Here is a 14436-nt window from a genome sequence, read left to right on the forward strand (position 1 = left end):
TCCTCTAATCCCTATCCCCTATCCTCCAAACCCCATCCCCTATCCTTAACCTCTATCCCCAATCCTCTATCCTCTAAACCCTATCCTCTAAACCCTATCCTCTATCCTCTAAACCCTATCCTCTATCCTCTAATCCCTATCCCCTATCCTCTAAACCCTAACCCCTTATCCCCTATTCTCTATCCCCTATCCTCTATCCTCTAAACCCTAACCCCTTATCCCCTATCCTCTATCCTCTAAACCCTATCCCCTATAACCCTATCCTCTAAACCCTATCCTCTATCCTCTATCCCCTATCCTCTATCCTCTAAACCCTATCCTCTAAACCCTATCCCCTATCCTCTATCCCCTATCCCCTATCCTTAATCTCTATCCTCTAAACCCTATCCCCTATCCTCTATCCTCTAAACCCTATCCCCTATGCTCTAACCCTGAACTCTTATCATCTAGTCTCTAACTTCCATGACTTTCCATTTCACAGTTGAGCGGGCTGAGAGCATGGAGTGTTCACAATGTGGCGGCAAGTGTGTCATATGCTTGTGATAAATACGGCTTCTTGTCAGCTTCAGTCATTTTATTACTGTGTCCGTCCCCTCAATATACCTGTCTGTCCCTCCCATCAATATACCTGTCTGTCCCTCCCCTCAATATACCTGTCTGTCCCTCCCCTACATACACCTGTCTGTCCCTCCCCTACATACACCTGTCTGTCCCTCCCCTAAAAACACCTGTCTGTCACTCCCCTCAATATACCTGTCTGTCCCTCCCCTCAATACACCTGTCTGTCCCTCCCCTACATACACCTGTCTGTCCCTCCCCTAAAAACACCTGTCTGTCACTCCCCTCAATATACCTGTCTGTCCCTCCCATCAATATACCTGTCTGTCCCTCCCCTCAATATACCTGTCTGTCCCTCCCCTACATATACCTGTCTGTCCCTCCCCTCAATACACCAGTCTGTCCCTCCCCTAAAAACACCTGTCTGTCCCTCCCCTCAATATACCTGTCTGTCCCTCCCCTCAATATACCTGTCTGTCCCTCCCCTACATATACCTGTCTGTCCCTCCCCTCAATACACCAGTCTGTCCCTCCCCTCAATACACCTGTCTGTCCGTCCCCTCAATATACCTGTCTGTCCCTCCCCTCAATATACCTGTCTGTCCCTCCCCTAAAAACACCTGTCTGTCCCTCCCCTCAATATACCTGTCTGTCCCTCCCCTCAATATACCTGTCTGTCCCTCCCCTCAATATACCTGTCTGTCCCTCCCCTAAAAACACCTGTCTGTCCCTCCCCTCAATATACCTGTCTGTCCCTCCCATCAATACACCTGTCTGTCCCTCCCCTAAAAACACCTGTCTGTCCCTCCCCTCAATACACCTGTCTGTCCCTCCCATCAATATACCTGTCTGTCCCTCCCATCAATATACCTGTCTGTCCCTCCCATCAATACACCTGTCTGTCCCTCCCCTAAAAACACCTGTCTGTCCCTCCCATCAATACACCTGTCTGTCCCTCCCCTCAATACACCTGTCTGTCCCTCCCCTCAATACACCTGTCTGTCCCTCCCCTCAACACACCTGTCTGTCCCTCCCCTCAACACACCTGTCTGTCCCTCCCCTCAATATACCTGTCTGTCCCTCCCCTCAACACACCTGTCTGTCCCTCCCCTCAACACACCTGTCTGTCCCTCCCCTCAATATACCTGTCTGTCCCTCCCCTCAACATACCTGTCTGTCCCTCCCATCAACACACCTGTCTGTCCCTCCCCTCAACACACCTGTCTGTCCCTCCCCTCAACACACCTGTCTGTCCCTCCCCTCAACACACCTGTCTGTCCCTCCCCTCAACACACCTGTCTGTTCCTCCCCTCAACACACCTGTCTGTTCCTCCCCTCAACACACCTGTCTGTCCCTCCCCTCAACACACCTGTCTGTCCCTCCCCTCAACACACCTGTCTGTCCCTCCCCTCAACACACCTGTCTGTCCCTCCCCTCAACACACCTGTCTGTTCCTCCCCTCAACACACCTGTCTGTTCCTCCCCTCAACACACCTGTCTGTCCCTCCCCTCAACACACCTGTCTGTCCCTCCCCTCAACACACCTGTCTGTCCCTCCCCTCAACACACCTGTCTGTCCCTCCCCTCAACACACCTGTCTGTCCCTCCCCTCAACACACCTGTCTGTCCCTCCCCTCAACACACCTGTCTGTTCCTCAGTCCTTTCTGGAGGCAGTAAGTTGATATGTTCTTATTGGAGAAAACAGGCTTTTAACGTAGGGATTTGTAGTGCATGGAAGGAAATATACTGTATATATATATATATATATATATTTTCTTTGAACAAAATCACCCTTTTTTTTTTTACCCTCGAGGACCACTTTGGGAACATCCTCTGGGTCCACATGGGACATTTTGTTTGTATATGTATGTTGCCCGTAACTACTCCTCCAGATGAAAGCGAAAGGTGTCCAGTAGAGTCCTGGAGGTGACGTACCTTCTTGGTCTTGCCCATAGCCTTCAGTATTGTCATGTTGAGGTCCTCCAGGGCTGCCAGGACCTTCTCGTATTCACCAAGGTGCTGGGAGAAGTACTCTTTAAACACAGACAGACAGACATTATATATATATATATATATATATATATATCTATGTATAGTGTGTATGTATAGTGTGTGTGTATGTGTATGTGTATGTGTAGTGTGTATGTGTAGTGTGTATGTGTATGTATAGTGTGAATGTATAGTGTATAGTGTGTAGTGTATATGTGTAGTGTGTATGTATAGTGTGTATGTGTAGTGTGTAGTGTGTATGTGTAGTGTGTATGTATAGTGTGTATGTGTAGTGTGTATGTGTAGTGTGTATGTATAGTGTGTAGTGTGTATGTATAGTGTGTATGTATAGTGTGTAGTGTGTATGTATAGTGTGTATGTGTAGTGTGTATGTATAGTGTGTATGTATAGTGTGTATGTATATTGTGTATGTGTAGTGTGTATGTATAGTGTGTAGTGTGTATGGTGTAGTGTGTATAGTGTGTATGTGTAGTGTGTATGTGTAGTGTGTATGTATAGTGTGTGTGTGTGTGTATGTGTAGTGTGTATGTATAGTGTGTGTGTGTGTGTATGTGTAGTGTGTATGTATAGTGTGTGTGTGTAGTGTGTATGTATAGTGTGTGTGTGTGTGTGTGTGTGTGTGTGTGTGTGTGTGTGTGTATGTGTAGTGTGTATGTATAGTGTGTATGTGTAGTGTGTGTGTAGTGTGTATGTATAGTGTGTAGTGTGTATAGTGTGTATGTGTAGTGTGTATGTATAGTGTGTGTGTGTGTGCATGTGTAGTGTGTATGTATAGTGTGTGTGTGTGTGCATGTGTAGTGTGTATGTATAGTGTGTGTGTGTGTGTGTGTGTGTAAGTGTGTGTAAGTGTGTGTGTGTGTATGTGTGTGTGTGTGTAAGTGTGTATGTGTAGTGTGTATGTATAGTGTGTGTGTGTGTGTGTGTATGTGTAGTGTGTATGTGTAGTGTCTATGTATAGTGTGTGTGTGTGTGTGTGTGTGTATGTGTAGTGTGTGTGTGTAGTGTGTGTGTAGTGTGTATGTATAGTGTGTGTGTGTGTGTGTAAGTGTGTGTGTGTGTGTGTGTGTGTGTGTGTGTATGTATAGTGTGTGTGTGTGTGTGTGTGTGTGTGTGTGTAAGTGTAGTGTGTATGTATAGTGTGTGTGTGTGTGTGTGTGTGTGTGTGTGTGTGTGTGTGTGTGTGTGTGTGTGTGTGTGTGTGTGTGTGTGTGTGTGTGTGTGTAAGTGTAAGTGTGTGTGTGTGTGTATGTGTGTGTAAGTGTAAGTGTGTGTGTGTGTGTGTATGTGTAGTGTGTATGTATAGTGTGTGTGTGTGTGTGTGTGTGTATGTGTAGTGTGTATGTATAGTGTGTGTGTGTGTGTGTGTGTGTGTCCAGCGGGAATTCAATTCCCAATCCTGACATGTGAATGGTCATCATAGCCACACAGGGCTATTTATTTGCAGGAATTAAAAAGTTTGACAAGGACCTCAGGTGTTTAGTGTGCTTGTGGGTGTCTAAATTTAGACCCAGGCACGGCCCTGCTGCCAGATCCTGAGCTCACTGAGCAGCGACTGAAATGACTGCAACACTTAACAAAGAGCTAGAGTGAGTTTCAGAATGGGTGGAAAGGAATAAGTTAGTCCTACATATTTAAAAACTAAAAGCATTGTATTTGGGACAAATCATTCACTAAACCCTAAACCTCAACTAAATCTTGTAATAAATAATGTGGAAATTGAGCAAGTTGAGGTGACTAAACTGCTTGGATTAACCCTGGATTGTAAACTGTCATAGTCAAAACATATTGATACAACAGTAGCTAAGATGGGGAGAAGTCTGTCCATAATAAAGCACTGCTCTACCTTCTTAACAGCAATATCAACAAGGCAGGTCCTACAGGCCCTAGTTTCTACCTTCTTAACAACACTATCAACAAGGCAGGTCCTACAGGCCCTAGTTTCTACCTTCTTAACAACACTATCAACAAGGCAGGTCCTACAGGCCCTAGTTTCTACCTTCTTAACAACACTATCAACAAGGCAGGTCCTACAGGCCCTAGTTTCTACCTTCTTAACAACACTATCAACAAGGCAGGTCCTACAGGCCCTAGTTTCTACCTTCTTAACAACACTATCAACAAGGCAGGTCCTACAGGCCCTAGTTTCTACCTTCTTAACAACACTATCAACAAGGCAGGTCCTACAGGCCCTAGTTTCTACCTTCTTAACAACACTATCAACAAGGCAGGTCCTACAGGCCCTAGTTTCTACCTTCTTAACAACACTATCAAAAAGGCAGGTCCTACAGGCCCTAGTTTTGTCACACCTGGACTACTGTTCAGTCATGTGGTCATGTGCCACAAAAAAGGACAAAGGAAAATTGCAATTGGCTCAGAACAGGGCAGCACGGCTGGCCCTTGGATGTATACAGAGTCTAATATTAATAATATGCATGTAAATCTCTCCTGGCTCAAAGTGGAGGAGAGATTGACTTCATCACTACTTGTATTTGTGAGAGGTATTTACATGTTGAATGCACCGAGCTGTCTGTCTAAACTACTGGCATACAGCTCAGACACCCATCCATACCCCACAAGACATGCCCACCAGAGGTCTGTTTAAACTACTGGCACACAGCTCAGACACCCATACATACCCCACAAGACATGCCACCAGAGGTCTGTTTAACCCCTGTGACATCCAGCGAAAAATCATATCGCCATTAGCATAACAAAATGTAATTTAAAAAAAAAATTCATTTTTTTTTTTCAAATTATATCGTTTTATAGATACACCTCTCCTGAATCGAACCACGTTGTCCGATTTCAAAAAGGCTTTACAGCAAAAGCAAAACATTAGATTATGTTAGAGGAGTATATCGTAAAAGTAGCCACATAGCCATTTTCCGACCAACCACATGCATCACAAATAACCAAAAAAACAGCTAAATGCAGCACTAACCTTTGACAATCTTCATCAGATGACACACCTAGGACATCATGTTACACAATACATGCATTCTTTTGTTCGATAAAGTTATTATTTATATATAAAAACAGCATTTTACATTGGTGCGTAACGTTGACTAACTATTTTCCCTCAAATGCATCCGATGAAACAGCGCTACAATTTACTAAATTACTATTCGAAAACATTTTTAAAATGTAATATTGTCATTCTAAGATTTATAGATGAATATCTCTTGAAAGCACCTGTAATGCCAGATTTAAAAATAACTTTACTGGGTGTTACGTTCCCCAGTTTCTGTGTTGTAGTTTGTATATTTGTGAGTGTGTTTCAGGTAATGGCTTCCTGAAGTACTCCAAGCAGCTGATTGGTCGGCCCCATTGCTGATTGGAGAGCTGACCCCGCCCCCTCGTCAGGACGCAGCTGTCTCAATTAACAACCCCAATATAAGCCAGTGTGCTGTTGCTCAGGAAGGGGGAGAGACAGAGATTTTTTTTTGCTGAGAGAGGAGGTTGATGGCAGAGAGAGATATATATATATATATATGTGTGTATATGTTGGTTGTTTCTCAGAAAGAGAATTGGGTATGTACTTAGTTAGTTGTTGCTGAATAAGCTTATTGTTCTGTGTTTAGTGCTCAGAGCTTCTTTAATGTCCTGGGTTAGTGTTTTGTTGTGAAGTAGTTTGTACATTTGTGTAATTCTGTTTCATTTGTTCCCAGGGGGGAAGGGGAAGGCACCTAGGGAGTGTTTAGGCCAGAGGCCCGCGGGCATACATATACCCGTAGTAGTTTACTGTCTATGCACACTAGGAAAGACCTGGGCGGACCACCCCCTGTATTTTGGTTAGTGCACCAGGTGGTGCTAGTTAGGTAAGTAGTGGGTAGGCAGGTAAGGTAGGAGAGGGGGCTTTGATATTTAGTTTCTTTGCTTTGGTTCCGTCCAGCCCCTTTTCCCCAACCTTACCGCGTGAAGGAATAAATTCCCAGTAAATGGTATTCTCTGCCTTTGTGTCATCCTTGCTCACACCTACACTTCCATACCTCTTTCACAACACGGAGAGTTAAGTTGAAGCAGGGTGTTGCGTTCCCTCTTTCTAGAGGCGTGCGTAACACTGGGTAATCATACTTTGCTATGAAAGGGGATGCGATACTCTGAAAAATAGGCTAACGTTACAGGTCAGCGCCATCTTGGAACAATTGCATATCACATCTAGTCTTGTATACTATTGTCAATAATCCCTTACCTTTGGTTGTCTTCATCAGAAAGCACTTCCAGGAATCCCAGGTCCACAACAAATGTATTTTAGTTTGAAAAAATGACTCCTTTATGTTCCAAGAGCTTGTTCTTGTTAGCGCGTCTGAAGGCTGATCCAAATGCTTCGTCGGCCACGGGACAGCCATTTCGAGAAAATGCATTTTTTTCCATTTAGGTTCGTTCAAACATGTCAAACAGTGTATAACATAAATCTTCAGGGCCTTTTTCAACAAGAGAGCCAATAAGATTCGAGGGGGACGGTTGCATTGTGTTTCAAAACGTTTCGAAAGGGGAGGGTAGCCAGGGGCGCCGGCGTCATAATGGTGATGGCCCTCATGTGACCAATTTCAACAGCGTCTCATTCATTCAGTTTTAACAGTAGGAGACTAAAACCACTTTGTAAAGACTGGGGACATCTAGTGGAAACAATAGGAAGTGCTCAATGAACCATAGCTCACGGTGTGATTAATAGGCAACGTGATGAAGTTGACTTCGTAATTCAGAATTCCACTTCCTGTTTCGATCTGTCTCGGGGTTTTGACTGCCATATGAGTTCTGTTATACACAGACACCAAACAGTTTTAGAAACTTTAGGGTGTTTTCTATCCACAAGTATTAATTATATGCATATCCTAGCTTCTGAGTTTGAGTAGTAGGCCGTTTAAAATGGGCACGGATTTTTTTCAAAATGCGCTGTGGCGTCCCCTATCCTAGGCGACCGTCAAGAGGTTAAACTACTGGCACACAGCTCAGACACCCATACATACCCCACAAGACATGCCACCAGAGGTCTGTTTAAACTACTGGGACACAGCTCAGACACCCATACATACCCCACAAGACATGCCACCAGAGGTCTGTTTAAACTTATGGCACACAGCTCAGACAGCCATCCATACCCCACAAGACATGCCACCAGAGGTCTGTTTAAACTACTGGCACACAGCTCATACACCCATCCATACCCCACAAGACATGCCACCAGAGGTCTGTTTAAACTACTGCCACACTGCTCAGACACCCATACATACCCCACAAGACATGCCACCAGAGGTCTGTTTAAACGACTAGAACACAGCGTGGACACCCCATACCCTACAAGACATGCCACCAGAGGTCTCTTCACAGTCCCCAAGTCCAGAACAGACTATGGGAGGAGCACAGTACTACATAGAGCCATGACTACATGGAACTCTATTCCACATCAAGTAACTGACGCAGCAGTAAAATTAGATTTAATAAACATAAAAATACACCTTATGGAACAGCGGGGACTGCAACACAAACATTGCACACACACACACACACACACACACACCTAGTAGAGTAGGGGCCTGAGGGATCACAGTGTATTGTAGATATGTGGTAGTGGTGGAGTAGGGGCCTGAGGGAACACAGTGTATTGTAGATATGTGGTAGTAGAGTAGGGGCCTGAGGGAACACAGTGTATTGTAGATATGTGGTAGTGGTGGAGTAGGGGTCTGAGGGAATACAGTGTATTGTAATGTTTTAAAATGGTAAAAACTGCCTTAATATTTGCTAGACCCCAGGAAGAGTAGCTGCTGCCTTTGCAGGAACTAACGGGGATCCATAATAAACCCCAGGAAGAGTAGCTGCTGCCTTGGCAGGAACTAATGGGGATCCATAATAAACCCCAGGAAGAGTAGCTGCTGCCTTGGCAGGAACTAATGGGGATCCATAATAAACCCCAGGAAGAGTAGCCGCTGCCTTGGCAGGAACTAATGGGGATCCATAATAAACCCCAGGAAGAGTAGCTGCTGCCTTGGCAGGAACTAATGGGGATCCATAATAAACCCCAGGAAGAGTAGCTGCTGCCTTGACAGGAACTAATGGGGATCCATAATAAACCCCAGGAAGAGTAGCCGCTGCCTTGGCAGGAACTAATGGGGATCCATAATAAACCCCAGGAAGAGTAGCTGATGTCTTGGCAGGAACTAATGGGGATTCATAATAAACTCCAGGAAGAGTAGCCGCTGCCTTGGCAGGAACTAATGGGGATCCATAATAAACCCCAGGAAGAGTAGCCGCTGCCTTGGCAGGAACTAATGGGGATCCATAATAAACCCCAGGAAGAGTAGCCGCTGCCTTGGCAGGAACTAATGGGGATCCATAATAAACCCCAGGAAGAGTAGCCGCTGCCTTGGCAGGAACTAATGGGGATCCATAATAAACCCCAGGAAGAGTAGCCGCTGCCGTGGCAGGAACTAATGGGGATCCATAATAAACCCCAGGAAGAGTAGCCGCTGCCTTGGCAGGAACTAATGGGGATCCATAATAAACCCCAGGAAGAGTAGCCGCTGCCTTGGCAGGAACTAATGGGGATCCATAATAAACCCCAGGAAGAGTAGCCGCTGCCTTGGCAGGAACTAATGGGGATCCATAATAAACCCCAGGAAGAGTAGCCGCTGCCTTGGCAGGAACTAATGGGGATCCATAATAAACACCAGGAAGAGTAGCCGCTGCCTTGGCAGGAACTAATGGGGATCCATAATAAACCCCAGGAAGAGTAGCCGCTGCCGTGGCAGGAACTAATGGGGATCCATAATAAACCCCAGGAAGAGTAGCTGCTGCCTTGGCAGAAACTAATGGGGATCCATAATAAACCCCAGGAAGAGTAGCTGCTGCCTTGGCAGGAACTAATGGGGATCCATAATAAACCCCAATACAAATGTCTGACGACCTTAATCCTAATCGCTGTAATATGCGGAAAACTTTCCAATCACTACCGGAGGATTCAGTGAGTTAATCAACCACTATCACCTATTCCGCTGAGTTTCTGCTCTCTTTCCCCAGATAAAGCTCACACTCTCCAAAACAGCATTGCCTTGCCTGATCAAATCAAATCACATTTTATTGGTCACACACACACACACACACACACACACACACACGTGTTTAGCAGATGTTATTGTGGGCGTAGCGAAACGATTGTGTTTCTAGCTCCAACAGGTGCAGTAATATCTAACAAGTAATATCTAACAATACACACAACAATACACACAATACACACAATACACACAATTACACACAATACACACAATACACACAATACACACAAATCTAAAGTAAAGAAATGGAATTAAGGATATATAAATATCAGGACGAGCAGCATAGACTAAAATCCAGTAGAACGGAATACAGTAGAAAAGAATACAGTAGAACGGAATACAGTAGAACGGAATACAGTAGAACGGAATACAGTAGAACAGAATACAGTAGAACGGAATACAGTAGAACGGAATACAGTAGAACAGAATACAGTAGAACAGAATACAGTAGAACGGAATACAGTAGAACGGAATACAGTAGAACAGAATACAGTAGAACGGAATACAGTAGAACAGAATCCAGTAGAACGGAATACAGTAGAACGGAATACAGTAGAACAGAATACAGTAGAACAGAATACAGTAGAACGGAATACAGTAGAACGGAATACAGTAGAACAGAATACAGTAGAACGGAATACAGTAGAACGGAATACAGTAGAACAGAATACAGTAGAACGGAATACAGTAGAACAGAATACAGTAGAACGGAATACAGTAGAACAGAATACAGTAGAACAGAATACAGTAGAACGGAATACAGTAGAACGGAATACAGTAGAACGGAATACAGTAGAACAGAATCCAAAGTAAAAAAAAAAAAAAGAAGGACACTAAGAAGAAGCGAGGCTCAAGAGGCAGTGACAGGAAATACGGAGGCGGGAAGTCGTCGCCTGCTCCCGGGGATCTGCCTGTTTGATGTGTGGTCGCTAAATACTAAACTGGAGGAGTTAGCAGCAAGGGCTACATCTGAAGAGGACTCAAGGAGACATGATTTAAACCCGCTTTACAGAAACCTGGCTCGGCGAGGACAATATTGATGTGAACATTGATGGGATACACTGTCATTGGAGCAGATCGAGACAAAACAACGTCACATAAATCAATAGGTGGGGGTGGGTGGACTATGTATCTTTGTAGATAATGCTTGGGTCAAGCAGTGTCATGTGATTGAACAAGTGTGCAACCGGAGACTATGAGATTCTCTTTGTATCATTCAGACCATTCTATCTGGATAAATGTCCATTATTCGGGTCTATATGCGACTGGACCTAACAATAAGGAAGCTGCTGACAGGATTACAGACTGGTTCAATGCTGCCCTTTCACGATCAACTGACCAGACAGTATTTGTTCTTGGGGATTTTAATACCCTCTCCCTCTCCGCGCAATCTCCCCCCCCCCACTCTGCAACAGTATGTCACCTGTCCAACTCGCTTATCTCGCATCCTGAATCAGCGTTAGAGGAAACGTAGAGGACGTAGACAAAGCAGTCTGGGAAATCAGACCATAACGTTATCCATCTCCTACTGAGATACAGGCAGGGCAGGTGAAAACGTGAAAAAAACCTGTAGATTAAATCCATTCAGGTATGAATAGATGGAGAGTAGGGAGGAACTCGAAGACTGCTTTGACGTCACAGCCCGGGAGGTGTATTTTGATTGGTGAACGGATCCCCACCCACTAGTTGACAGACAGCATTACCTTCCAATATCTGAGGAGGATACTGAGTCTATTTCTCAACAACAAACCCTCGGTGTCTGAGGACATGAAAATGTGCCTTAATTAATGAATGGAAGTTTGTGTGTTCCTGGAAGGAGATACTGATGCTGTAAAGAAGAAAGAAAATAAATTCAGGACAAAAAAAATAAATATGGGAAAAGCAGAGGTTCTGTCCAGCCAATCCAAGACAAGCATAGGAGGGGCTTAAATGCAATGATAGGAAGAGAAGTGAAAAGATTGTTCATCCTCTGGAAACTACATTAACTGTAATTTGACACCGCTGATTTTAAAGACGAACGAAAACGAATATGTGACAGCATACCCAAATCCTCTCCTGTCCAGATAACAGAGAACAAGATGGCCTCATGCTTGTCAAATATTAAGCCACACAAAGCACCGGGCCCAGACGGACTACGGGGCCGACCAGCTCAAGGGCGTCTTCTCACGACTGTTTCAAGTCCTGCTGAGCACCTGTACAGTGCCAAACTCCTAGAAGGTGTCGATCCTCACGTTCAATATGACAGTCTGGTAATCTGGGCTGGTGGGAGAGGACCCTCTCACGTTCAGGTCTGGTATACCAGTCTGGTCCGGTAATCTGAGCGTGAGGAGCAAAAGCAAACTGACCAGAATAGTAAAACAGAGCCGGCAACGTAATTGGTCGACCACAAGCACATTTGAGCAGTCTGTTCCACAAGGAAAACACAACAAGGCACTGGCTGTCGTTGGCGACCCGTCCCACCCTCGACACCGTCCGTTCTAGAAGCTTCCCTCTTCAGAATGCTCATGGCCAAGAAGAACACGTTTAAACATTCATTCGTTCCATGTGCTGTTGGACTACTAAATGCAACGTAAATTGTATCGGTGTATGTACTTATCTATGTAGTCCAGTTGGGACAGCGGTCGTTGCTAGTGAATGTATTAATGTCCTCTATGTTTTTAGTGTATGCAGGTATGATGGACTGACTGGTTTAAATGGGAATGATGTGAGAATGTACTGTGCATTTGGAAAGTATTCAGACCCCTTGACTTTTTCCACATTTTGTTACGTTACAGCCTTATTCTAAAATGAATATCTACACAGAGTACCACATAATGACATCACAATACCCCATAATGACATCACAATACCCTATAATGACATCACAATACCCCATAATGACATCATAATACCCCATAATGACAAAGCTATAACAGGCACAGTACGTTCTGATCTAGTGCACTCCTGGCAAAGCAGTGCAGCAGCACTTTTGACGTTTTCTTCACTAATATGTAGTTGTTGTCATGATAAAAATTAATCAAAGTCAATTTTGCTATATCAAATGCGAGTCTAACTTACCACACAGCTCGTCAGTGTCCACATTGCTGGAAGACAAAATAACGGAAGAGGTGATTAGTTGAATAGCACAATTAACAACCTTTCGAATGACAACGTTCTGTTTGCATTTTTGTCAAAACTGAGTTATCGACACAGCCTTATTAAACTGAGTTATCGACACAGCCTTATTAAACTGAGTTATCGACACATCCTTATTAAACTGAGTTATCGACACTGCCTTGTTAATCTGAGTTATCGACACAGCCTTGTTAATCTGAGTTATCGACACAGCCTTGTTAATCTGAGTTAATCTGAGTTATCGACACAGCCTTGTTAATCTGAGTTATCGACACAGCCTTATTAAACTGAGTTATCGACACAGCCTTATAAACTGAGTTATCGACACAGCCTTGTTAATCTGAGTTATCGACACAGCCTTATTAAACTGAGTTATCGACACAGCCTTATAAACTGAGTTATCGACACAGCCTTGTTAAACTGAGTTATCGACACAGCCTTATTAAACTGAGTTATCGACACAGCCTTGTTAATCTGAGTTATCGAAACAGCCTTGTTAATCTGAGTTATCAACACAGCCTTGTTAAACTGAGTTATCGACACAGCCTTATTAAACTGAGTTATCGACACAGCCTTGTTAAACTGAGTTATCAACACAGCCTTGTTAATCTGAGTTATCGACACAGCCTTATTAAACTGAGTTATCGACACAGCCTTATTAAACTGAGTTATCGACACTGCCTTGTTAATCTGAGTTATCGACACAGCCTTGTTAATCTGAGTTATCGACACAGCCTTGTTAATCTGAGTTAATCTGAGTTATCGACACAGCCTTGTTAATCTGAGTTATCGACACAGCCTTATTAAACTGAGTTATCGACACAGCCTTATTAAACTGAGTTATCGACACAGCCTTGTTAAACTGAGTTATCGACACAGCCTTATTAAACTGAGTTATCGACACAGCCTTGTTAAACTGAGTTATCGACACAGCCATGTTAAACTGAGTTATCGACACAGCCATGTTAAACTGAGTTATCGACACAGCCATGTTAAACTGAGTTATCAACACAGCCTTGTTAAACTGAGTTATCGACACAGCCATGTTAAACTGAGTTATCAACACAGCCTTGTTAAACTGAGATATCAACACAGCCTTGTTAAACTGAGTTATCGACACATCCTTGTTCATCTGAGTTATCGACACAGCCTTGTTAATCTGAGTTATCGACACAGCCTTGTAAACTGAGTTATCGACACAGCCTTGTTAAACTGAGTTATCGACACAGCCATGTTAAACTGAGTTATCGACACAGCCTTGTTAAACTGAGTTATTGACACAACCTTGTTAAACTGAGTTATCGAAACAGCCTTGTTAAACTAAGTTATCGACACAGCCTTGTTAAACTGAGTTATCGACACAGCCTTATTAAACTGAGTTATGGACACAGCCTTGTTAAACTGAGTTATCGAAACAGCCTTGTTAAACTGAGTTATCGACACAAACTTGTTCTGTTCAGATAGAACCTTGAAATTCCAAGGTCAGGATTTCATAACATTGAGAACCCCTATAGTCTCAACTACTACATCACAGCAGGTCTCTTCTTTAAGACAGATCACGAGTTAACATCAAATCCCTGGGTCTGTCTGCATGGGTACCTGCTTAGGGAGCTGCTGCTATGGAAACCAGGATGACTTGAGTGACTTGGAAACATATAGCTGGGAGGTTTGAGGGAGTCTGAGAGATGGAAACATACAGC

General features: G+C 43.9%; 1 protein-coding gene across 1 annotated transcript in view; it reads right to left on the reverse strand.

Moving 5' to 3' along the window:
* necab1 (N-terminal EF-hand calcium binding protein 1) overlaps nucleotides 1–14436 on the reverse strand; it is an 86961-nt gene that overhangs the window by 49269 nt on the left and 23256 nt on the right. The window contains exons 4-5 of the mRNA XM_045709760.2: nucleotides 12680–12705; nucleotides 2496–2593 (exon numbers count right to left, since the gene is read on the reverse strand). Of these exons, the coding sequence (XP_045565716.2) occupies nucleotides 2496–2593; nucleotides 12680–12705 (124 nt within the window). The remainder of the gene's footprint in view (nucleotides 1–2495; nucleotides 2594–12679; nucleotides 12706–14436) is intronic.

Source organism: Salmo salar, chromosome 27 (genome assembly GCF_965601325.2).
Source record: "Salmo salar chromosome 27, fSalSal1, whole genome shotgun sequence".
NCBI lineage: Eukaryota > Metazoa > Chordata > Actinopteri > Salmoniformes > Salmonidae > Salmo > Salmo salar.